At 41.9% G+C, this 27,334-nt stretch overlaps 1 protein-coding gene across 6 annotated transcripts in view; it reads left to right on the top strand.

Annotated features, from left to right (window-relative positions):
* The window catches only part of Atp8b4 (ATPase, class I, type 8B, member 4), a 179,697-nt gene that overhangs the window by 23,698 nt on the left and 128,665 nt on the right, over positions 1 to 27,334 (top strand). For all 6 annotated transcript variants that reach the window (XM_006499495.1, NM_001359975.1, NM_001080944.3 and 3 more), the window contains 3 exons: positions 14,251 to 14,364; positions 17,238 to 17,336; positions 18,668 to 18,729. In XM_006499495.1, coding sequence (XP_006499558.1) covers positions 14,251 to 14,364; positions 17,238 to 17,336; positions 18,668 to 18,729 — 275 coding nt within the window. The remainder of the gene's footprint in view (positions 1 to 14,250; positions 14,365 to 17,237; positions 17,337 to 18,667; positions 18,730 to 27,334) is intronic.

The following is a 27,334-nucleotide window of genomic DNA, read 5'->3' as shown; positions in this document are numbered from 1 at the left end:
GAATTGAAGTTGGGACTGGGCTTATGCTAGGCAGTACTCTACTACTGAGCTATGGCCACAAGTGACCTTATTTTTGTACTCTAAAGATGAAGAAAGGTAGAGAACTATAGATTTTTCAAAACAAGTCCATACAATGTGCCTGTGTTTCTCTGAGACCAATTAGCTCAGGAATAAAATGTCTTGTGGATATATAGATGATTTATTGTACTTTTAAAATAGAGATAAAAATAAATTCTAAGTTCAGTATTCCTAGAGTGCCTGCTCTCCACCTAGCAACATGGACATTTGCTGCTTTACTTTACAAAGAAGATCTGAGACAGTGTCCAAACTGAACACAAAGCTCAAAGGGATTAGGAATATGTGAGGATATGGGTGCTGGCTTCTTAAATGACTGCAAAACACATGTGCAAGGGAGCTGTTGGCTTATGATAGCGGTGTGTTCTAGGCCAGTGGGATTATCCAGCAAGGGAGTACAGAGTCTGCTTCCCAACTTCAAGGAGCGCATACATCTACACAGAAAGAGAAGACCAGCACACCAGAATAAGCCAATAGTGAGAATGGAGAGGAGAGGCTAAATTCTAATTGTGTTATGGGGTCTATTACATCAGGGAGAGGAGAACGCAATGTTAGCGAACATTTTGGAGGAAGTTTTGATAGAGTAAATGGGAAATGATCTCAGTCTCATGTGCTTATTTGGACTCTCAGTGTTGGGAAGGACAACACTGAGCAAGGGTCAAGTGTGCCATGTGAAGTCACTGCAGTCCAGGCAGGCGAGATGAAGCTGCGTGAAGAAGAGTGTCACGCTGGGCATGTGATGCACGCCCATTGTTCCAGACCTCTAGGGCTGAGGCAGAATTTCTGCAAAGGCAAGGCAGGCCCTGTAGTTTGTATATGGGTGACAGACTCCTAGTAGCTGGGGAGCCACCAAATAAAATAGAGTTATTCGTGGCCTACAGATTAAATAAACTGCAGCTTAGTGCTGAGCAGAACCCTGGTGTGGCAAGAGTTGTAGATTTAGAACTTTGTTGTACTTAGGAGGAGATGTGCGATATTGAAAGAAAAGGGGAAGTTGTGGTGATGGCTGGCTGTGCAGCGAGGGGCAGACACTTGGGGCTGATGAGACAGAAGGAAGGAGGGAGCCTGCGGAGGGGAGGGGAGCAATGACTGAGGAGAACAGGGAAGAGTAAGGTGGAAGTTTAGGGAAGGGAGCAGCTCAGGAAATGGGTGGCTAATTGGTTCTAAAGGTGGGCTCCAAGGGGACTGAGAGCTACGGGGAAACCCTGTTGATCACGACCAGCTGGAAGACCTTAAGAAAGTGATTTTAATCTTCCTCCTCTTTGACAATCCATCAGGCTATACATGGCATGCAAAATATTATTTCCAAATTATGGTGCCTTACTTTCAAACTCATCACTGACCTTAGGATATATTCTATATTACCCAGCCATAGACTGTCATTGTCTAGCAGTGTCCTCTACATCTTAGGAATGTAGGAAACTTTGTATGAGGTCAGACTTTAAACATGGAGGTGCAACTTTACAGGATTAGATGCACAGATTACTATAAACTTGGCATGTTAAATGCCAACAAATGTTAACAACATTGCAATGAATATAAAATCATACAAACCTTATATACACAGGAAGTATCACAGGCTCGATTCACTGCATGATAAGATTGGAGAGGTTCTGATGGTCAACATCATGCACCTAGCGTGTAGTTGCTGTACTAAACACAAACTTGGTTGCATTGGTAAAGATCTTGAAGGCAAACATGCAACGGTCACATTCTTCCAACTATCTAGCACATCTCTCAAAGAACACATAATAACACAGAAAAATCATTCTTCAACCCTCCTAATGCTGTGACCCTTTAATACAACTCCTCATATTATGGTGACCTCCAACTGCAAAATTATTTTTGTTGCCTCTTCATAACTGTAGTTTTGCTACTGTTACGAATCATAATGCAAATATCTGTGTTTTCAGATGGTCTTAGGTGACCACTGTGAAAGGGTTGTTTGACCTCCCAAAGGGGTCTCTACCTACAGGTCAAGAACTACTGATGTAGAGGTTCATAGTCTAATTGAACTTTGTGACCTGGTCCAAGACTCTGACAGAACTTGACCAGTGCAGTTAAGTCACACCTGTAGGGAATGCTACTCTTATGATTAGCAACTACATTTGGGTTCTACTTGCTCAAGACTGCCTCAGCAGCCACTGCAATGTGTCCCGTATAAAGAAGATATCTGGTTCCTCCCACGGATAGTCATTGGGAAGTTGTACCCAGGGACTGTATTGAATTGTGATAATGCAGCAGGATGATATTGTGTGGGTTGGGAGACATCCTGCTGTGTTAGCCATGAATCACCCCTTTTGTAAAGTAATGTTTTTGACTTTAAGTTACTTCACTTTATACGTCCAAGTGTCAATGTAGAAGGGTTCCTGTCATTGTTGTGACTGGATAAATAAATACCCGAAAGAAACAACCTAAGAAAAGAAAGCTTTCTTTTGGGCCATAGTTTTAGAAATCTTAAAATATTTTCTGTGAGATAATATACAGTTGGAATTAGAAGAATTAGGATAGGTGATCCCCGATGGTAGGATTTCAGAGTCCTGTTAGAGGTTGGCTGCTTCCGGATGGATTTCAGTTAAGACTTAACAACTGAAAAGACGCAAGAGGAAGAAAGGTAACCGCCCCAGTGAAGAGAACCACAAATTCAGTTTTCTTTGTAGTCACTGCCCTTATGAAACAGGGCAAAACCATCATGTGAAAAAAGTGGGGCAACTTAGCAACAATTTTGAAGCTAACGGGAAAACCACTCTCTCCAACCGTCACCAAGTGGTTTTTCATCATGTTTTGCAGTTTTATCAGCTCAAACAATATGGTTCTATGATCAGATTGCTAAAATCACAGTAACTGTCATATCTTATATTTTGTAGGTTGAAGATCAATCAAAATATTCATGCAAAAATCTGGTATCTAATTCAGTATCTAATCAGTAACTAATTAGGAAACCAATGCTTAGATTTTGTTGTATTGTTCATGTGACTATGTTTCTTCTTTGTAAATATTTATGATAAAATATTTTGAAATATGTTTAAGTAGTGGAATGGTTAAACCAAGTGCATTCACATATACCTTGTTTATTATACATACTGGTTTGTGGAGAGAACCGCTGAAAATATACTTCTAAAAAGTTGTCATTTTTGTTTTTTGAGACAAGATCTTACTGTGTAGCTCAGATTGGCCTGGAACTCACTATGGAGACTAGGTTGGTCTGAAATTCACAACAATCCTCTTGTCTTAGCTTTCTAGTACTGAGCATATAGTTATGAGTCAGTCTCCTCCCCGCCCCCCGAATAATCCATTTTTTCATAGACAAAATAAGCTATTTAGGAATTAAAGTTCAGTTTTAATACTTCACAGATGAGCTGGTTCAGAACTAATTGAGTGTTTATGTGTCTTTGTGTGACATTACTGTTAATGACATAGTAGTTGAAAGGGTTAGTGCGGAGCACTCCCCAAAACATTCTGGCTCGATGAGTGGGACGTTCTTTGAGGAATCAAGCTCAGTGTAGCAAATGTGTAGACTGGCAATTTAAATCTGTAGCTGCTAACCCCAGGAAAGGTGTCTCCAGTGGCTCTGGTTTCACATCTCTTCCTGGTTGTGAGCTTAGGAGTCCAGCTGTAGCTGGTCAGGTGCCATGGAGATATGTAGGAGAGGTGACATCAATTCGCGTCAATTACCAGAAAGTACAGAGGCAGAGGATTGTTTTGAAGCCGTGTTTCTGTGTTTGGTTATGTGCATTTGTGTGTGGGCATGTTCACATGGGTGCAAGTGCCTGCAGAGGCCAGACAGAGTGATTGGATCCCTCTGGCCGGAGTGAGAGGAGCTGTGAGCTGCTCTGCCAGGTCCTGGGAACAGAGCTCAGATCCTCTGTGAGAACAGCACACCATCAGAACGGCTGAGCCATCTCCCCAGACCCAGAAGATTGTTTTCTATAAGTGACAGGAAAAGCCTGACAGGCCTCTCCAGTGCTGCCAACTTAGCTCATGTTCACTGAATCTTAGTGGGGAGTTATTTTCTAAACCTTTCCCAGCTAGCTAGCCTAAAGAATTCTAATTCTAACTCTAGAATTTATGATTTATAGAAGTGTGTTTATAACCTTCTAGAGGAAGGGGAGCCACTAACCCTAAACACTTTGCAGTCTTTGGATAATGCGACTAATCGATGTGTATTCACTCCAGGAGCTATCTTGATTTATAAGGATGTTTTCACACAAGTATATAACACACATTGACTGTGTTTCCTGCCAGGTTTCCTACCTTTTCCTCTCTCCATGTTAGCCTCTTTCCTTCCCCGACAGGGTCACTTCTACTTTCATGACATAAAAATAATTTTGTATGTCTATATAAAATGTAGGAATCACAAATGATAGAAAATATACAATATTTGTCTGAGTCTTAATTCATGAAATGTGATAATCTCCAGTTGTATCCATTTTCCTGGAAACAACATATGTTCTTCTGAGATGAGGTCTCACTAGAGAGCCTTGGCTGGCCTAGAACTCACTATTTATATCTGGCTGGTCTAGAATTCAGTATGTAGACCAGGCTACCCCGGAGTTCACTATGTAGGCTAGGCTGGTCTTGAGCTTTCAGCAGTCCTGTCTCTGATGACAGGTGTCTGCCATCACGCCCAGCAGGAGAGTTTCATTACTCTCTGTCAATCGAGGCAAATACATATTTGTTTGCTTTATTCTCCTCTCTTCTTGATACTTTCCATTTTGCCTTTTGTTTGGAAGCCAAAGCAGAACAAATATTTCTCCTAGTTCATATGACAATCTTCTGATACCTGTGAGTGAATGGCCAAACCCGAGTCCCAGAATAAGCACCTGAAATTCCATCTCTTTTCAAAGAGCTTCTGTCTTTTTTTCTGTGACTGCTTGTGGTAGAATGTTCCAGAGTCAAGCACAGTATTCTAGACACTGTTTGACTAGTTTGATGTGGAAGAGGAAGTGTTACTGCAGTGGATTTATTAATGAGGAGGAGAGAGTGGCAGTCTTTTGGAGATAGTTGACAGTAACCTCCCACTTCTACTAATAGTGACAGGGATTGACACTCTGTCATTAAGTCCCTTTTGCTATTGTGTCCTGTGCAGGTTTACCGAGCACGACTTCCGGGTCTCTATCAATAGCTACACTATGGACCAGTTGAATCAGCAACTCTGTGGGTGGGGTCTAGGCATTTTTAAAAGTGCCAGGATTCTAATGACCAATCAGGGTTAGTGATCACTGGTCTAGGACTGGGGAGATGGACTAGTGGAGAAAGTCCTTGCCACACACACAGAGCACTAGAGTTCAGATCCTTAGCACTCAAAAAAAAAAAAAAATTGCAGGCACGCCTGGTGGCTGGCCTGTAGTCCCAGGGCTTGGGAGTTACAGACGGAGTATCCATGGAACATGCTGCTAGCTAGACTAGCCAGATCGGTGATCTCTGGGTTCAAGTAAGAGACCTTGCCTCAATATATAAGTTGGGGAGCAATGAGAAAAGACACCCAATGTTGAACTCTAACCTCCACATCATAGACACACATGCATGCATGTTTGTTCACACACAGGCACCTATACACACATGGACAGACATATATATGATGTATACCACACACATATGCATAAACAGGAATCCCTGATCTAAGTGAGGATTAACACTATTTTTTAGACATAAGTGCTTCCCTTTTCAGCACTAGAGAGTTCCTTACAGATCGTTCTTGGCCCATGGATAATTTCATCTTGTTTACTTACAAATTTTAATTTCTATAACTTACTGAGTTTGTCTACGTCCTGACATTTGTATAATTATATTGTACTACTATTGTATTTTTTTGTCATACCAAGAAATGCTTTTAGAAAATAAACATTTACTGAAGTTGGCCTGGGTGCATAGGTTTATAATCCCAGGAGGGTGAGCCTGAGGAGTAGTTAAGAGTTAAAAGCTTAGAGGCAGACTGCTTGCATGGGCCACCATTCCAGAATGAGAAAACCTCTAACAAAAGGCAGAGCTGAGCCCAGAGACCTCCGTGTTTCACCTCCTCACTGCCTAAGAGGCACTGTCTAATTTGCAAGGCCACTGGTGATCCTTACTGGGAGTGACACAGAGCACATGCTACTGGGTTCACACAATGCCTCCAGCATTGATTCTAGGTCTATTATTTATTAATTTTACACATAATGAGTATTTTGTCTGCATTTATATCTGTGCATCACGTGTGCCAGTGCCTGAGGAGGCCGGAGGTGTCAGAATTACTGAAGCTGTAGTTAGAGCAGGTTGTGAGCCTCCATGTGGGTGCTGGGAATCAAACCCAGATCCTCAGCAAGAGCAAGTGCCCTTATCCACTGTGCCGTCTCTCCAGCCCCCTCCAGCATCGATTCTAAACACAGCTGAAACCTCAATGGATTCTTCCTCGTGTGTGTGTGTGTGTGTGTGTGTGTGTGTGTCTGGATGAACTTTGCTTTCTAACTCTTACCACAGTTACAGTAAGTTGGGCAAAAGACAGAGAAGGCGAGCAAATACACCAGAGGAGATGAAGGAGGGAAGATGAGATGAGAAAGGTTTGGCTACTGTAGCCAGTACAGTATCCCATTTGCTCAGTCATTTAGGAGGCACTGGGCTGGATCTGGTTGCTCTGATCCTGAAGTGAATTTGTGCACTGGTTGTTATTTATAGTGGGCTCCCGGTGATACTTGGCTGGATGACTAGATTTCTCCTCTCCTCTCCTCTCCTCTCCTCTCCTCTCCTCTCCTCTCCTCTCCTCTCCTCTCCTCTCCTCTCCTCTCCTCTCCTCTCCTCTCCTCTCCTCTCCTCCCCTCCCCTCCCCTCCCCTCCCCTCCCCTCCCCTCCCCTCCCCTCCCCTCCCCTCCCCTCCCCTCCCCTCCCCTCCCCTCCCCTCCCCTCCCCTCCCCTCCCCTCCTCTTCTTTTTTTCTTCTCCTTTCTCTCTCTCTCATTCTCTCTCTCTCTCCCTCCCTCACCCCCCCCCCCCCATCTTTAGATGGTTTCTCTGTGTAGCCCTGCCTGTATTGGAACTAGCTCTTTAGATCAGGCAGGCGCCACCAAGCCTGGCTTGGATGGTCATCTATTAAATAAATAAATCAGTCCCCATGGTTCTTGGTTATGGAGCCTGGTATGTGGACTTCGGTTCATGTCTTACAGTATCCATCAGAGCAGCCTCCACATAGACTCCAAGAAGACATGGTCTGCTCAGCACTCACACCAGGTTCCTACTGTGTCTCTTATTGAATCTCTGAGCTAGCGCCTGACTTTTCATGCATGCCATTAGGCAATCTTATTGTCAGGCCTGAAGCAAGGTTAGGGCAGTGTCTTATCTAGCCTCAAAATTTGGTGAAAATTCATTAAACCTGTGCATGCCATGAACACAAAATATTGAAGAATGACATTTTATTTATAAATTATAATAATTTATAAATTATTTTAATGATACAAAAAAAACCCTTTAAAGTCCTCTGACTCCCTCCCCTCACCAACCTAGATACTTTTCTGTTCTAATTTCTGACCCAGTCCTCTGTTTATCCCCTTCTTCCCTGCACTTCTTTGCCAGGCAAAGTACACCCAACAAATAGGATATTGCCTAATCCTGCCTGTGAGGGGGCCTTGGACAGAAAGACCAGGGTTGTTACAGGATCAGGAAGAACCGGAGTGGAGCCACAGAGTTCTGGGGGCTTCCTTCTAATGCCCAGCTCCAACCTTTGAGGGCATCGCTTGAGGCTCTGTTATTTATGTAGAAGCCCGAGGTGAGAAGAGTCCTAGGAAGGATTATTGCTTCGAGTGCCCTTCCTTGTTAACCTGACTCCTCCACTGTGCCTTTGTTATTCTCTTCAATGCTGAGATCCTGAAGTTTGGCCCAGTTTCCAGACTGCACAGCAGTGTGCGCAGGATCTGTTTGGTTCTAATAAAAATCAACTTCGTGTGGACTTTATGCTCCCAAACCTCTCTGGAGTTAGGAAGATGAGCCCAACTGAGCTAGCTTTAACATCAACCCGATGCAGGGCCTGCTTTGCTCCCAGAAGGCTCTGAAGCTCTGAGATGGACTGTGGCCAAAGCCAAGGGCCTGTCCCTAGTTGAGGCTGGATATGTCAGCAGGAGGCACAAAAACACCCTGGCAAAGCAGAAGCAAGAGTCAGCAGACCAGTAGCAAAGCTCCCAGAAAGGGTCCCTGAAGCCCAGTCTTACTTTACTCTTTCTTGTCTTTTGAACCCCGCCCCTTTATAAATCAGTGGGAATTTGAAGTACTTTTTCAAACGTCACAAAAGAGAAGTTAACATTGCGTTTGGAACTATCTAAAATGTTTTAAGTGTCTATGCACCTGGACAGACAAACAAAAGAAGTAGTGTGATTAAATTAACCTCAGAGGAGAATGTAATCTGTTCCCCTGGTAATTGTCCAAATTAGTCTTTTGTCGATAAATCATTATTCATAGGACATTACTAGTTCTAGTATAGGCTTTCAGATGCTGAAACACTAAACTGATGCCTGAGGGTGGAAAAGGGAAGGTAGTTGTCATGGCTGTCTGGCAGCTTGGGAAGGGCTCTTCTTGACACTGCTTGGATGGGAAATGATCTCCCAAGCAGCGTGATGACACTGGATTCAGGCTGAAAGTGACGGCTCGGGCTGATTGAATTAATGTGAACCTTTCGCTGCACTGCACAGATCAGAGGATCCTTTCCCAAGAGGCAGTCTGGGGATTCCATATTTCTGATTCACCTGCACAAACACAGTGTTTTAACATGGGACTCTATGAAGTGTCCTGTTTGGCCTCAGCCCTCAAAACAGCTCTCAGCCTTGGTTTCTATTTCCTCATTTGTAAAAAAACGGTGTGGAGACACTCTGGCTCCCTAGATGGTCTGAGGATCATACACTGTGCTTGGCACATGGCAGGCGGCAACACCTCTCATCTGTGGTGAAACTGTCACCCTGAGAGCCAGCCGTGCTCTTCCATCCTTCCTGTGGTCTTTGTCTTTGATCTCAATAGAGATTGCCCAACACAATCCCCATTTGTGAAATGAAACTGAAACTCCAGGTATACCCATACACAGATAACAGGTATTCTTTGCTGTAGATACAATACGTGTGTATGGACAGACACACACACACAAGTATACATGTGTATGTATCACATAATCCTACATATATGCACATATGTGTATACATGTAAAAATACTTGTATGTATATATTATCCTTACCATAGACATACATCTATAGTAAAGAAAATCTGCATTAAGCATGAGTTATCTCAACTTTAAGCTTTTAGCTAAAATACACCTAAATTTTTTCTTTTTTCTATTTTTTTTTGTTGTTAACACAAGGGATTCTTTTGCGTACAGTCTCATCAGGTTAATCTTTCAAAATAATATATTTTTATTAATTCTTTGAGAATTTCTCTAATGTATTTTGACCATATTCACCCCTCACCCTTAGTGACTTGAGGTCCTGTTAACTAGGAGAGTCGTGTGAGAAGGCTCCCTAAGGTGAACCTTCTGTGCTGGCTGCCAACGTTTGCACAGCAGGGGTCACTTCATTAAATAATGTCACCAGTTTACAAGTTTCTTTTCTGTTTATTCCTGCCTTTCTCCCCCACAGATAGAACGCAGCCTTACTCTGTGTATAGATTTCTGTCTATATTGTAGTCTAGGCGGCCCTTTACAAACAGGAGCTGAAGAGTGAGTGACTGTTAGGGGTGGCGTTCCCACAGCTCCTTCTCCCTACAAAAGGACATTTTGCTCGCAGCCTGGACCCTGGCTGAGGAGAATGCTGTGATGCTGCTGGTAGCCACCATCTCTAACTCCCTCTCCACACAGCCCCTTCTGCAGCGTGTGTCAGTGCATTCTCACTCTCCATCTTCCCATTCTGAGCCCGGAGGAATCGCACCAGGCAACATTTGACTACCATGGAGGAGCTTTGGTATCAGAGAGGCAGGTGCCACCAGACCTGACTGTGCAGCCATGTGCCCCACCGTGCATCCTTTGGAGAAGCCTTGCGTAAATGTGGGTGTTTCACATATTTCCTGAGTGGTACAATTGTCTTCTGGCCACTTCCTCCTTTCTGAAAAGCAGTCTGTGGGTGGGCACAGCTCTTTGCTTTTAATTCCACAGTTTAGAGATTCTTGTTCCCTTGGCGGGGTTCTTTATTTCCCTGGAATGTAGAGTGGATCATAGCAACACGACACATGAGTTTTCCTGTAGCAAGAAGAGGTAGACATTTGTATAGTTGTCATGACATACAAGTGTCTCATCAGACGAAGAAAGCGGTCTCCATAATGTTGAAATCATGGGACTCTTACAAAAGCTCCCGGGGGTTGGCTTGTGGCATTCACAGAAACACACAGTGTTTCCGACAACCCCTGAGCTATGGAGGGCTACACTCCATGATGCAGGTTACACTCTGTGATGCAGTCAGTGTGTTAGGCATGAGCAGACATAAAGTCATGCCTTACACGGAACAGGAATGAACCTCGAATGTATTAGTAATGCTTATGTTTGATGTTAGGTTGGAGGAAAAAAAACCCCTCAAACTAACTTAGACCGTAGCAAATGTGAACACAGTGTGGTGAAAAAGCAGGTGGGGGATAGTGGAGCCTCGGGGAAGGCCTGCTCTAGTTGCTCTCTCTCTTTTTAGATTTTATTTCTTTCCTGTCAGGGTCTCAATACAAGGCTTCAAACTCACTAAAGTTCCAGACTGACTGGAACTTTCCACCTTCTTGCCTCCACCTCCTGAGTGCTGAGAACGTGGGTCCCACCATACTCAGCTGAGAATGTGGGCATGTCCCACTGCACTCACTGCTGAGAACCTGGGCATGGGCCTCCATACTCATGTCCAGTATATATCTATATATACACACACACCACACACACACACACACACACACACACACACACACACACACACACACAGACACACACACACACACACACACACACACACACACACACACACACACACACACACCACACACACCCTAGCCCTGGTTTAAGTGAATCTGAGCCTGACCCGGAAGTTGTAGATGGGAGTTGAACTCTTCATGATGGAGCATGTGTTGGAGGTGATTGAGAAAAGAGTCAAAAGTACCTGCTGCGTACAGGATTGGGTTTGGAGTATAAAAAGCGTGTGCGTGCATGCGTATATGTGTGTGTGTGTGTGTTTGTGCATGGTGCATTTATGATGTGTGCGATGCATATATATGTGTATATAGACAACACACACACATATTGCTGAGATGTCACACATTAGTTTTGCTTCTGGCTGAATTGGCCCCTCTGTTGTGCTGTGGCATTTGGGCTGAGGCCTTAATGTATGGATGTAGCCATCCAGGGCTTTCTCTTTCCCATTCGTACTGCACAGGAAGTGTTTGAGATAGTCCTGGTTCACCATGAGCAACGAGCAGAAGCAGACTCAGGTTAGAAGAGTAGCAGGAACAAGAAATACACACTTGCTGGGTGAAGTCATAGACTAGAGTTTTTCTTGTTGTGTCAGAATTTGTTCCATCTAGTACATTGTATTCAGGAATCCCTTTGGGGTTATTTCAGGAACCTCTCATGAAATCCCATGCTTGTATAAATATATTGACTTAGCAAAATACTTGTAGTTCAAGGTCTTATCTCCATGATGGTCCTCTAAATATGTGTGAGCTGTTTCCAGGGAACCCCCAAGGAAGGTCCCCAAGGCTTTGGTGTCAGTTTAGCAGCACTTGCTGTGGGTTTTTTATTTTATTTTTTTATTTTATTGGCTCTGTTACGTTCAGCAATATAGTTATATGGCATGTAAGAATCCCATTGTCACAGCCTTCCAGGTTGCTGGCATTTTCTTCAGAGGCATTACCTGTCTGTGAAGAGCTTTCTAGTATCACTTTATTCCTCTGCTGGAGTGGCCAGTAGTGAACGGATAAAGGCTCCTGGTCACTGAGCTCCTGTTTGAAGCTGAAAAGAGGGTCTAGTTATCCACTCTATCTGCATTGCTCCTCGACAGGGGCAGTGGGATTGCTCTCACAGGGGACTGCCAGGGGGCTCTGAGGAAGTCGTAATTGTACACCAAGCCAACAGCCACTAGGACTGGAACTGAGGCTCCATGAGGGAAGAGGGAGATATACTGTTATCTTCAGTAAGAAGGTAGCAGAAGGCTGGGGATGGGGAGTGAGGCAAATGAGAGCTGATTACTCTGTAGAGTCAGGGACACTGCTTGTGCTGGAAAGCAGCAGCAGCAGCAGCAGCAGCAGCAGCAGCACAGAGGTGAAGGGGGTGGAGGCTCCACGTGCAGAGTCCCCATCTGGCAGCTATGGAACCTTGTGTAAAATATTCTCTTTGAACCTTGGTTTTTCCTGTAATGGAATGGAATAACTAGTACCCATTTCACAAGAATGTTCTAAGGATAGAACAAGTTACCAAAGGTCAAGTTCTTAGAACTCATGGCAAGTGCTTGGTAAATATTAGCTGTCACCACCACCACCACCACCACCACCACCATTCACAGTTATTCTCTATACCACCAACTTGCTTAAACCTCTCATCACAGCCAATAAAACACCCCTCATCCTTACTCTATTGATTCTGTATTTCATCAAGTCTTATTATCTCAATCTTGTTATGTTATCTTTGTGAGCGAGATAAGCCTCAGGGGAACATAGATAAATAGATTTATGAGTGATTAAATAAAACATTCATTGTATCTTCAAAGAGTCATACAGAAATAAATATAACATTGAATATCTAGTATATAGAGAGTATGTGTGTACATATACACATGTGTGCGATATACCTTTATTTACTTACTTATTTTTGAGGCAGGGACTCTCACAGGCTGTAGCTTGACAAGTAGGCTAGGCTGGCTGTCCAGTGATTACAAGTGCACCTTTCTCCCCACCCCCATTTCTATACATGGGCTCTGAGGGTGGAAGTTAAACCTTTGTGTTGCAAGGCAAACGCTTTAATAACTGAACTGTTCCTCAGACCCCTGCATTTCCTATAACAACAGAATAGAGAGCTTACACCAATCTGTAGAAAGGCCATTGGCTGTGCACCAGGCTTTATTATTTCAGTAATATTTTCTTTTCCCATGGTCTTGTCCTTTTAAATGTATTTGTCTTTATCCTTATAAGAATACATAAATCACATGTATTTGAAATTTTCTGATGGCACAAAGAAGGAATCATAAGTTAACATGATAGTTTAAGGACACATGAAAGACTTTTCATATTAGTATTAAAAGTAAATACTTAGGGAAGAAAGCCATATAGTGGTAGCTCCTTTACAAATGACCTAATGGTCATTTCAGGTGATTAAAACTCAACATGGAAACACAGTGAGGTGCGGTTTCCAAAATGCTAGTGAAATGCTAGGGTGACTTAATAGAAGAGTCCAGAATACATGACAGCTAAGTCCAGTTCTTGAGCCATGCCTGTGCTTAGTATTTGGATGTAGGCACTGTGTCTTAACACAGATGTAGAGAAGCTGGGATGGATTCTGAAGAGGGTGGCCAGGAAGGAATTGCTATAAAAGGTCATGGAGAATCTTTGAGGTTTGGGGTTGTGGGTCAGAGACAGAAAGTGTAGTGTGTTCTGTGAACAGCCTTCAAATATTGGAATACATCACCGGGAAAGGCTTGGTCTAAGAACCCTGAGGGACAAGTCTTGGCACAGAGCAAGAGATTACAGTGAGGTAAAATTACTTTTTCTTTGTCATAAAGATTGTTTCTGGTAATTCCTTTCCAAAGTAAGGACAGGCTGCCTTGTAAGCAGTGGGTTTCCCACCCCAGAAGATCTCTTGACGTAGAAATCCCTTGTCATTTTCCCAAATGGATCATACTTTGGGGAGGTAGACCAGACTGATCATCATCTATGTGCTCCAACATGAGCTCAGGGATCCTCAAGCAGCAGAGTGGGTGCTTCTGCAATGTCTACCAAAGACTGGGCAAGAGGAGAAACATCTCAGAAGCCAACCTGTGTGTGATAAGCCGTGACTCTGTGGGTCATACGACACTCAGTCTTTTTTTTTTTTTCGCCTAGTATTAAGACAATGTTATCTTGGGAAATGGAAAGGTGTTGGGGCATGGAGCTTTGGACTTCCTAGACAACTAACTGTTCTATCTTGTTCTGGCATGATCTGTGCTCAGCTTTGTCTGTGTAAATGTTATAATGGACAATGCCTCCCTGCAAGTTAACATGATGTTATTTATTTTTCAGGACAATCGTATCCATACGTCCAAGTACAACGTTCTCACATTTTTGCCAATTAATTTATTTGAGCAGTTACAAAGAGTGGCAAATGCCTACTTTCTTTTCCTTCTGATACTACAGGTAATCTTTAAGCTGTATTTCTTCATTAGCTATTTTTTGAAAGTATTATATAATTCCAAAACACATGTTAATTTACTTAGTTAAATTGTTCATGATTGTATAAGACTAATATTACTAGATTTTTTGTGTTATTACTACTTTTTTCTCTTAAAAACAAGGCAGGGCTGAGAATAGGTAAACCAAAAACTGCATTTTTATTGACTTAAGACACCTAGGTCATTTTAATATGTACCTTTATTTGAACTATGTAAGAGCCTCAATTTTGTTTGAATCATATAGAGGTCTGATAATTGCTACTCATGGCCTTCTTCCTTTCCTTCTCCTTCTCCTACATTGGCGGAGTGGGGTTTCACTCCTAAGACTATAAAGTTGTGGAACTGACTTTGTCAAATTTCCCTTTAATCTAAGAACAATGATACATTGTGTGCATTTATAAAGGAAATGATGTTTGATACATCATTTCACTGTAGTGTAACTATTTTTCAATCATTCAAAGGGTTTATTAGTAGTCTGTTTAACTAAAATTGGGCCTAAATGGAATTTCAACTTTCATCAGTGTTTTGGGAAGAAAAGGGCATATATCAAGAAAGAGTCAAAACCACCACAATAGTTCATATTAGCCAGTGACTTATTTCATTTTTGTTTTGTATGATATAATTAGATAGAATTGGTAGATCCAGGTTAGGTTGTGTGCTGTGTTTAAGAGCTATGAAGATGACTCTAACATGTGAGATCTAGGTGAAGTGCTGTGTATGATCTTGAGTTGAATACTGTATGTGTTAATATTTTGATTGTAAATAAAAGAGATCTATATTAGCTTCAGCAGAAGATGAATGTATTCCAAGATGTAACTGAATTCGCAGACAGTAGCCACTGCAGTAAGATATGACTTTTCTGTCTCTGTTTTCTTCCACATTGTCAGGTCCTACCTATCTGGCAGTTTAGCCAGCTTCACAAGTCCTCCAACTCCTATGAAGAATGAGAGAGGGAGAGGGAGAGGGAGAGGGATCGAGGAGAGAATCACTTTTTTGTTGCTATTAGCTCTGATTGCAGCTGTCTCCTAAGTCAGTCACTGTTGGTCAAGGATTTCCTGCAGTTATTTTCTTGAGCAGATGTCAAGACACTGGCCAGGATGAAGTCAATGCAATAAACCTAAAAGAACTGAAATTAGAGGGTTTGAAATATCCCTAAGAAAAAAGATATATTTAAAAATAACTGTATATTTCTTGTGCAAACAAAACAAAACAAAACAAAAAACAAAAAAACAAAAAACAAAACCAAAAATCAGATTAGACCATATCAGACCAGACCAGACCATACTAGATGAAACTGACCAACCAAAAACACTTAATGAATGAACAAATTGCTCTTCATGAAAGGAAATATAGCCCAGGGTCTCTCCTTCCAGTGTCAGAAAATTGCTTTTGGCTTCTTGATGAGGCCTTTCACAGCATGTCAGAATTTGGAATTTATTTTTCTAATGACATCCTTACTTAGAGTCTCAGGCTTTTGTTCATACAATTTAATATTTGGAAGGGACAGTTGAGATGCTCTGTTTAGTATTTTATTGATGAATGTCTGGGAGCTGTGAAGGGGAGATGATGTGTAAAGCGATAGATCAGCAATCGGGGAGCAATAGTGGGGTCTTCTGCTACTCACCCAGTGTTTCTCTAGGAACCTTTTGCTTTGTTTTTGTATTGTGTCTCTTTAAGTTATTTTTATTTGAACTAGCATGTAATGATATTCATATTTATGAGCTATAGTACAATTCAGATTATGCATACAGTATGTAATGGTCAAGTTAGGGTAATTAGCTTTCTACATCCTTAGGCATTGATCATTACTTTGTGTTGGGGAGCCTTGACCGTGTATCTTCAGGTTGCTTATTTGATCTGTAGTCACCAAATGTGTTGTAGGATGCTGAAACTTACGTCTATTAACACTCAGGTTTTTTTTTTTTTCTTTTTTGAGGTTTAAGGAAGTGCACAGAATCTATTATATACAATCGATTTAGGTTTGAATTATTTGTCAGGCTTGATCCACCCCCCCACCCCCGCCCATGAGAGTCTCTACTGGACTGCTCTCTGCCTGACAGTCCTGAAGCAGATTCCCAGTGAATCCGATTTGATTAAAAAACAAACCAAAACACACTTGTCTAATAGGGTCATGTGCTTGTTACTAAGTCTGCCTTAGGTAGAGGCACACAGGGATAGTGTGGGAGTCAAAGAGACCCAGGTACATATTTTAGCAGTCTTTGTGCTTGCTAGGATTTTCAATGCCTTATATGCTTCAGTTATAAAACTGGGATAGGGAAATAAGGACATGATATTAGTTCTGACTCATTCACAATGTATTCTGTGCACAGTCAGGAAAGCATTACTAATGTGAATACATAGCCCATGAGTTTGTTCAAATCATTCTAGCATAGAAACTAACTCAAAATTTCAGAGCATCCAGTGATTTAAGATGCAGATACCCGCTAGCCCCTTTCTAAGGTAGATGATCAATGGCTCTCTGGCAAGTGTTATGAAGAGAGATTGGTAACTTCCTAAAGACTGAGATGAGAAGCTGAGGCACCAGTGACAATGCCACAGCCAGCTGAAAGATGTGTGTTGGAGAAAGAGCTCAAGGAGCCCGTTTTTAAGTTTTTATTTTTAATTTTAATCAGTTTGAAAGTTGGCATAAAGGTATTTCTCAATGTGTTTTGCAATTGAATGCATGTAATTGAATCATCTTAGCTAGTTTACTTTTGTACGAATAGCCGATCATAATCTCATTTATTTCTATAAGTCTTATACAATTAATTGACAAAGTTTGGAAGATGATGTACTTCTAATTTAAAAAATCTTAAACGATGGAAAATGTTGCTTCAGCTCATTCCAGAAATCTCTTCCCTGACATGGTTCACCACCATTGTGCCACTGGTCCTGGTGATCTCGATGACGGCTGTCAAGGATGCCACCGACGACTATGTGAGTATTCATGCCTGAGAAGGCTTGGTGTTTCCCTTTAATTGTATTTCTACCTTTTCAGAAACAGAGACCTAGCCAGTGGGGCTAAAGAATAGTCAAGGGTGAGACAGAGAGGAAGGCTTGTAATTAATTTATGTGATGCTCCTTCACAGTTGTTGTATGCATAATTTTTAATAAATCTATAATTTGATGTGAGCCATCTAAAACTGGCCATACACAAGTGTATAATGCACTTGCTTAATGTGGTATGTGTTCGTCCCCTAATGAAGTGCTTAATGAGTTTCAAGGTACACACTGACACTGTGACATCCAGGGTGAAAAAAAGAGAGCCTGACACAACTATGATGTATGTGTATGTGTGTTTTTGTATGTGTATGTATGCATGCATGTATCTATGTATACACATATATTTTGAAATACAAAAGGGAAATCACTTATTCTTCTGATTATGTCTATGAACTAAAGCTTCATGCCTCCGACATCACACCAGTTCATCTGAGGGTGTGCACTAACATGCTGAGATACCTTTGTCCCTGAGTAAGCTTATTGTCTCTTTGATACATGTGTCTCTAATTTGGGCTCTTGTTATTGGACCTTGACAGCTCATATAGAAGCTCTTATCTGAATGGCTTCTAGTTTCAGAGCCTAAAGGGAAGCTCTTCATATTTGCATTTTTCCTAGAGATAGAAGATGGTTGCTTTGCTGGAGCATATGAAGCAATATGAAGCATTATATAGTCTGACCACTTGGTCATAAAACATAAACCCTTGGCCAAGTGTGACTCAGCATTTCATTCTTATTTCTGTTTTAAGTGAGTGGTGTTTCATAATATCACTGTTAACAATTAGGATTTCTGAAGAATAAAATATATGTTGTTAAAAGTAATTTCTCGGTTTTTAAAACCACAGTGCAGACTGATCCGCTATAGCAAGTGCAGAGTGCCCCTGTGAGGGATAGAACTTGCAGTTCCTGGTGGAAGTTCTCAAAACTGTGTGGGTTTTCTCTGGACTACAAGGCAAATGGCGTGCTGTGTTCTTAGAAGCAAGTAGAAATGTGTAAGGATTAGAGTTGTGGGTCTAGCGTGCAGCATATGTGTGCATATGAGTGCACACACAGAGAGAAGATTCCGGTGGTGATGTGTGTGCCAGGATGAGATGTAGGGAGGTGAGCATTGATTACGTGTATGGGACTCTGCTCCAGGTAAGTGCAAGCTGTGCTCATATTTGGACAGTAACATTGTCTAAATAGACTAACTCGAAATATGCCCAGTGCTGCTGTTAGGATTGATGAAGTGTGACTTAAGATAGGTCTCTCTTAAATTTTTTTTTCAGTTCCGTCACAAGAGTGATAATCAAGTGAATAACCGGCAGTCTAAGGTGCTCATCAATAGCAAGTAAGAAATCCGTTCTCTGGCCTGCCTGCCTGCCTGCCTGCCTGCCTGCCTGCCTGCCTGCCTGCCTGCCTTCCTTCCTTCCTTCCTTCCTTCCTTCCTTCCTTCCTTCCTTCCTTCCTTCCTTCCTCCCACCGTTCCTCTGTTCCTCCGTTCCTCCCTCCCTCCCTCCCTCCTTCTTCCCTTCCTCCCTGCTTCCCTCCTTCTTTTCTTTTTTCTTTTTAAAGATTTATTTTATATATAGTGTTCTGCCTGCATATATGCCTGCAGGCCAGAAGAGGGCACCAGATCCCATTATAGATGGTCATGAGCCACCATGTGGTTTCTGGGAATTGAACTCAGGACCTCTGGAAGAGCAGTCAGTGCTCTTAACCTCTGAGCCATGTCTCTAGCCCTCTTTGGATTTTTAAATGATTGGTGGCTTTCTATTTTAATTATATGAATATTTCTGTCCTTTAACTTATTGGAAATTGAAGTATATCTTGATCATCGTTTCATGAGTCTTTTTCACACCTAGCAAATTCTTTGGGAGTTTCTTTTGTGGAACACAGACATGTATTTGATATTATAGTACCAAGAAAGTAGCAATGATAGGTTTTTATATGCCTCCTATAGTTGATTTAGAATACATTATCCATAGTCACATGGATTTCCCTCGTATTTAATTTCATGCATTGATAAATACCATCCATGGAAGCAGAACTAACATCAGCAGTGACTTCAGACACGAGTATGTTTACCCAAAGAACAGGGAAAACACTAGAGAATTGGGAAGGAAAACTCCAAGCTCCTTTCCAATGTTTCTTTTTATCTTACTTACTTTTTTGTATGGACCACTTTCCATATCTTTTAAATTTTTAATGAATTTCCTAGCTTATGAAGTAATAGGTTCCGTGTTTTTAGACATGTATCATTTGTGTGATTCTCCATCTTCCTTGCCCCCTTTCCACTGCACCCTCTCACCTCCAGCATCCTCCTGGTCCAAATGTTCTACCGCCTTCCCCAGTATCCTCTTTTAAAGGTTCTCTATTTTTCCAGCCTCATGGGCTCCTTTCTCATTTTGTGGGCTCTAGTCCAATTTACTCCCATCTTGACACACACATTTAAGAGTTATAGGCTAGGATCCACATATGAGGGAGAATATACAGATTTGTCTTAGCCTGGGTAAATAGAATGTCCCGCTGAGAGGTGCCTCAGCGGTTAAGAGCATTTGTTCTTGAAAATGAGTTCCCAGAACTCACAACTGGCAACTCACAACTGCCTGTAACTTTAGCTCTCAGGGAATCAGATGCCTCTGACCTCCAAGGACACCTGCATTCATATGCACACACACATAATTAAGAATAATAAAACAATTATTAAAAAGAATGTGTCTAGGGTTGGAGAAATAGCTCAGTGGTTAAGAGCACTTTTCATTGCAGAGAACCTAAGGTTCAATTCCCAGTTAATTCCAAGGGATCCAGTGCCTTCCACATGTACCAGGTACACACATATGTGTACAGACATACATGTGCACAGAGCAAAACACTCTGACACACAGAATAAAGTGAATATTGAAAAAAACACAAAGAAAATGGTTTCCATTTCCAACCTTTTTGCCTGCAAATCACATAATTCTATTTTTCTTCTAGGTGATATGAAATTCCATGTGTATATGTACCTGTCTTAGTTAGGGTTTCCATTGCTGTGAAGAGACACCATGACCAAGGCAACTCCTATAAAGGACAACATTTACTTGGGGCTGGCTTACAGTTCCAGAGGTCCAGTCTATTATCATCATGGTGGGAAGCATGGCAGTGTGCAGGCAGACATGGTGTTGGAAGAGCTGAGAGTTCCACATCTTGATCCAAAGGCAGCCAGGAGGAGGCTCGCTCCTACACTGGGCAGGGTTTGATCACTCCCTCAAAGCGCGCCTACACAGTGACACTCTTCCTCCACAAGAGCACACGGTATTCCAACAAGGCCACACCTATTCTAACAAGACCACACTCCTCTAGTGCCACTTCTCATGGGTCAAGCATATTCAAAGCACTACAGTACCCCATTGTCATTGATCATTGATGATGATCATGGATATATAGAGTGATTTCATTTCTTAGCTCTTGTGAATTTAGCAGTATTAAACATGCCTGTGCAGATATCTCTGTGGTAGCACACAGAGACCTTGGATATATGCCTGAGTGTGACAGCCACGTCCTACAGAAGCTCTATTTTCAGCCTTCTGCAAAGCCACAACATGTTTTCCCTAGTGATTGCACTAGTTCACACTCCCATCTACAGTGAGCGAGAGTTCGAAACCTGCATCCTCATTGGCATCTGTGGTCATCTATTTTCTCCATGGAGGCCATTCTGACTGGGGTGAGATGGAATCTCAAGGTAGTTTAATTTTGCTTTATTCTGATGGCTGGAGATATGATACACTTTTAAAAGTGTCTACTGGCTGTTTGCATTCTTCTTTTAAAAAAGCATTTCTTCAGAACAGTGACCCATTTATTGATTAATAGGATTTTTGGCATTTAATTTATAACATATATGCAATTATTTGCATATTCATGACATTTACCCCCTTTCTGAGGCAGAGATCACAGGGATTCCCCCCACTCTGTAGGCTTTCTGCTTGTTCCATTGGCAGTTACTTTCTGTTTTACAGGAACATTTTAATTTCATGTTTGCTATTTGTCTGTCGGTTCTTGGGACTGTTTCCTGTGCTATCGGTGTTCTATTCAGAAGTTTGTTGCTTATGTCTGTGTCTCTAAATGTTTCCTCTGTGCCTTGCTTTAGTGGTTTCAGTGTTCTTGGCTTTAAGTTATTTAAGAATAGAATAAATATTGAAAAAAAAACCCAAAGAAAATGCTTTCCATTTCCAACTATTTTCATGCAAATGTCATTTTTCTTCTGGGCTAAATGAAATTCCATTGTTCATATGGACCCCATTGTCATGGTTCATTGATCCAATTTCAAATGATCATTTTTGTGCATGGTGAAACATATGGTTCTCTTTTCGTTCTTCAGGTGGATATCCAGCTTTGACAACATTATTAAAAGGCTGTCTTTTTTTTCCCCCCAGTGAATGTTTTTGGTTCCTTTGTTAAAAATTGAAGTGAGCATAGCTGCATGGGTTATCTATGGTTCTTTTATTATTATGTCCCATTAGTTTACATAGGTGTATTTATGCTGCTAACATCACACTGTCTTTATTACTATGGATCTGTATTTGAGGTCAAGTAGTGGGATGCCTCTGGTGTGTTCTTTCTGCTTAGAAGTGCTTTGGATAAATGTTTCTCCATATGAAATTTGGATTTTTTTTAGGTCTGTGAAGAATGTCACTGTGACACTAGTGGATCAGTAGATTCCTTTTGGTGGGATAGTTATTTTCCCAGTAGGAATCTTGAAAATCCAGGCCATGGGAGTGTTTCCATTGTCTTGTGTCTTCTACAGTTTTATCTGCCAGTACCATAAGGTTTATCTTTAGCTCTATCCCTGTATACTTTTGAGTTATCATGAATGGATATTTTTCCTGATATTTTTTCAAGAAGTCTGTTGTCAATGCATATAAAAACTATTGATTATTTCATATTGACTTTGTATCCTGCTAATTTACTGAAACTATCAGCTTCAAGAGTTCTTTGATGGAGTTCAGTGGATTCTTTGAAGTATAGAATTATATTGTCTGTCAAATGGATAATTTGACTTCTTCATTTTCAGTTTTTACTCTCTTTATATTTTTTTCTTGCCTGAATAAGACTGAAAAGAAAGAGCACCCTTGTCCTGTGCCAGTGTTTAAAGGATTGGTGTGATGCTGGCCAGAGGCTTGCCATATGTAGTCTTTAGTATGCTGAGCTGTCTTCTGCATAATTTTGGTTTTGTCGGGGCTTTTCTCCCCCTCCTCCAGGCAAGGTTTTTCTGTGTAGCCCTGGCTGTCCTGGAACTTGCTTTGTAGACCAAGCTGGCCTTGAACTCAGATCTGGCTGACTCTGTCTCTTGAGTGCTGGGATTGAAGGTGTGCACCACCACTGCGCTGCAGTCATCAGAGATTTCTTATCAAGAAGGTTGTTTAACTTTGTCAAATGCCTTTGCTGCATCTATGAAGAAGATCACATAATTTCTGTCTTAAGTCTGTTAATATGGTATATTACGCTTTATTGATTTGCTATGTTGAACCTATCTTGTATTCTTGGGACAAAATTATCTTGCTTATGATGAGTACTCTTCTTAGCGCACCCTTGAATTCAATTTATGAGCATTTTGCTGAGGTTCCTGTCCACTAGAGAGATTGGTCTGCAGCTTTCTTTCTTTGTCTGGTTTTGGCATCAGAGTTATAATTGTTTCATAGGATACATTTGATTGTGTTCCTTCTCTATCCTATAGGAAAGTTCGAGAAGTGTTAGTATTAAATCTTTCTTTTATATATATATATTTTTTTAATTAGGTATTTTCCTCATTTACATTTCCAATGCTATCCCAAAAGTCCCCCATACCCTTCCCCCCACTCCCCTATCCATCCACTCCCACTTTTTGGCCCTGGCGTTCCCCTGTACTGGGGCATATAAAGTTTGCACAACCAATGGGACTCTCTTTCCAGTGATGACTGACTAGGGCATCTTTTGATACATATGCAGCTAGAGTCAAGAGCTCCAGGGTACTGGTTAGTTCATATTGTTGTTCCACCTATAGGGTTGCAGATCCCTTTAGCTCCTTGGGTACTTTCTCTAGCTCCTCCATTGGGGGCCCTGTGATCCATCCAATAGCTGACTGTGAGCATCCACTTCTGTGTTTGCTAGGCCCTGGCATAGTCTCACAAGAGACAGCTATATCAGGGTCCTTTCAGCATTGAAAAATTTGTAGAATTCAGCAGTGAATCCATCCAACCCAATGTATGATAGCGTTTACGGGACCCAGTCTTATGCAGGTCTTGTGCAGATAAAGACAGCTGCAGGGAGTTCATAAGTGCAATGACTACGTCCCTTCCAGAAGACATCTTTGTGGTGCACATTTTCCCTATCCCCTGGCTCTGACACTCTTTCTGCCCCTCCTCTGTGATGTTTCCTGATAGGCGCTTACACTTTGTAGTTGAGAATCTGCAACAACAATAAAACCCCACACTACTGGGCTTAGTGTGTTGGTTGCTGGTACACACTGAGCATGTCTCTCTGTGCCTTCTAAATGGAAGAGTGGGACTCTCGATCCATGGGAGGATTAATGCTCCCTACACTGAGCTACGCCATCTTACTTTGATTGGAATGGAGACTTTTGGTTTACACACTGGAGAAGACAGTGGGATCACATATTGTGGTCACACCATTGTGATTGCAGCATGTAAAAAGATCTTGCATATTTGAAAGAAAAACTTGAGGAGAAGAATCTTTCTGGTTTTCAAAAGCAATGTCAATGAGACATTCTTTCATAGATTTAACAATGAATTCAGAAGTAAAGAAATGGGAATAGTTTGGAGTGCTATTTGGATTCAGTGAAAGCACAAAAATAAAATTCATCTTTACCTCATGTTGCTAATTCACAATAAAAATATTTCAGAAAGTTTCACTCTCAAAAAATTAATTGCACTTTTCAAACCATCTTGGCTTGGCCCTTTCTTGGGCAGTTTCCCTTTGCCGGCTTTGTAGACAGGAGGATTTGCTTGCCAAAGGGCTGACTTCTGTACACAGGCTGCAAAGTTGTTATAGTTATTATAACAATTTTCCATCATAGCCAATGACTATGCTGCATAGATAGAATTTTTAAGGGTTGAGTTTCTAAAGGGCAACTATTTCCCCAAATGAGGTGCATCTTGATATAATAGGGTGTTGTAACGCTTTCAAAGTCTGCACATGGAGTTTTTAGTAGTAGACCTATTTTCCTTTAAGGTTTATATAACACAGAGAACTGTGAAAGATCCTTCAAAGCGCCTCTCACACAATATTGAATCCAGGTTTGGTAAAGGAGGTTGACACCACACACCCCTCAGCAAACAAGGTGGGAATCCAGCTCTTTCCCCCTCACAGTTGTCCTCTGGCCTTTTACTCTCCCTTGTCCTCCAGTGTCTGGTGCACAGTGTGTCTGGCCCCATTGTCTTTCCTCAGCATCTGGGGCTCATCATGTGTGTCTCCCCATTGCCCCTCAGTAAGGCTCGAATTGTTCTTGGCTCCAATTGGATCCCATTCCTGTTGTAACCTGATTCTCTTATTATAGACAACAATGGGACTTACTCATGCAGCAGGCCCTATTGTATCTCTCCTTTATAAAAAGTATTAGATTGAGGGTTCAGAAAACCCAAGCCAAAACTCCAGAGATCTTGGGGGGTGGTGAGACTATTAACTTTAGAAATGTAGTCTTGTTTCAATCCAAGCTCAAAGATTGTCTATACTGAAAAGATGTTTTTTGATAGTATTTGGTTGATTGCTCACTTGCATCAAGGCTTCTTCCTAAAAGTTTCTACTATTGGATCGTTCTGCCTTCAGGTCCCTGAGATATGCTTAGTGGGTTAATTTTCTCCATGAATTTTAAATTAGCAGATGAATGGTCTATTATGGATAGAAATGTTGGAATGTTAAGCTTATGAATGAAACACTGAAGTTACTTTTGACCTTGCTTTCTAGATCCAAGTTAATTTATATTTGACACATTCTGTTGTTTTGTGTCCCTTGTCTTTGCCTTTTCTGTTCTATTCCTCTGTGCAACGGTCTTTTCAGATACAATTGTGATTGTATTACTATATTCTACCATGCTGGCAGCCTTTCTAACCTCCAACCTACAGAACTTATGGGTGTGGTCTTATTTAGAATAAAATTGTTTACTTTTGCAGGTATAATTTAGATGTTGAGGTAAGATGACCCTGGATCAGGGTATATACTAGACTCAACCACAGATATCTTGAGATAGAGAAAAGAGGGCAATATGGGGGCGGAGGGAGAGGGACAGGGGAGGAGGAGGAGGAGGAGGAGGAGGAGGAGGAGGAGGAGGAGGAGGAGGAGGAGGAGGAGGAGGGAGCAGGTAGCAGGCATTCGACCTACCTAGCCCCACAAGAAGGGACTCAAGGGCTACTGGAAGCTAGCAGGGAAAGCAGACAGACCTACCCCCTTTTCCTGAGGGATTCCATTCTTGCGCACACCCTGCTAACAGACCATCCTACTCCTTTAAGCCATGTATTCGGAGTGATTCGTTCCCTCAGTCCAGAGAACACTTAAAGCAGGCCAGTGACTTCTAAATTAGACCTAAAGACAAAAGAAGCTTGGAAATGTCCTCGCTGTTGAGATGAGTCGCAGGTGCAATTGACCAGTTACTAAAATAAGGAAGTGCGGGGAGATCCCAGGAGACGGGAACTGAATGTTGCTGGGGGAACGGAATGGACTCCAAAGGACGGAGGAAGAATTGTGCTCCATGCCAGATGGGCAAACTACCAGGTCTGCCTGGCTCTAGACGCTGGCATGGAGGGTAGAGATGGCCCGCGGGGCCTGCACAGACCTTGCCTTCCGAGCAAGGCGTTTTGAATTGGCTGGTTGACAGTTTGTGTTCGCCCCTGGCCCCATCTGGTGTCCTTGTCCCTCCCAGGCATGTGTGTTCAGATTGGCCTCCCCTTCACACTGCTAAATTTAAGGCTTCATTTAGAATCAAATGCTCTCCTGGCCGGCTGCCTGAGGAGTCACATGTGGAATGCTGAGGCACTTAGGCAGGGGGATGAGGCCCTTGCTTTGGGAGAGGGGGTCTGGAAACCATATGAACTGTAAATAGTTTTAGAATATAAAAAATATTAAGTCTTCTGCCAGAAGGAAAGAATTGTTCCCCACTCCCCCTTCCTTGACTTAGTTATTAAGTGTCTGTTGGAAATTACTGGCCCTGATCGCACAGTCTGTTTACTGTCTCTATCAGCCGACAAGGGGCGTCAACTCTTTAAACACTTGCACAGTAGAACTAGGATCTGAGATCATAGAGCCCACACTTAAACTGCTACGTGCCTGATTTTGGAAGGAAATTTGCTTTCTTCCATATAATTTTTCCCACTGAAAGTTTAATGAAACAAATAATACAATATATATGTAAAGATATAAGAAAAAGACAAATTAAAACTAGAAAACAGGACGTGCACTCTTTTTTCCTGTGCCCCAGGATACACAGGTTCTAAGCTGCTTCTGGCCCCAGGGACAGCTCAGTGAGCGTCCTATTTTCTTGGTTGTCATTTTGCTTTTACACCCAACCCTTCATTACAGAGGGAAATTCCAAAAGGCTTTTATTTTCCTTGTGCGTTAGTTCCCTTGGCTGAGGGGCTGCCCTCTTTCTGCTCTCAGCCTGGCAGGGGCAGCCTCTCTTTCTGTTTTGGAGACTAGCTGCTGATTCTTCAATCTTCGCTTTCTTCTTCCTTTCTCTCCGGACTGCAGCATGTCTCTTCTTGCATCTCCTTTTAAGGACGAAGACCAGGGAACTTTGGAGTTGAGAGACAATGAAGGAAAATAGTATTCAACAATCATGGCAGAGAACATTTGAGAACAGTGGCTATTTAAAACTGCAGATTTGAGTGTTTTTGTTTTTCTTTTAAACTTTATTTATTGTAATTTTTTATTTCTAGAAATTAGAATATAACTCCATCAATCTCCCCCTTCCTGTTTCTCCCTCCAAT

The sequence above is a fragment of the Mus musculus genome, chromosome 2, assembly GCF_000001635.26.
Source record: "Mus musculus strain C57BL/6J chromosome 2, GRCm38.p6 C57BL/6J".
Taxonomy (NCBI): Eukaryota; Metazoa; Chordata; class Mammalia; order Rodentia; family Muridae; genus Mus; species Mus musculus.
This window is presented reverse-complemented; position numbering and strand designations above follow the sequence as displayed.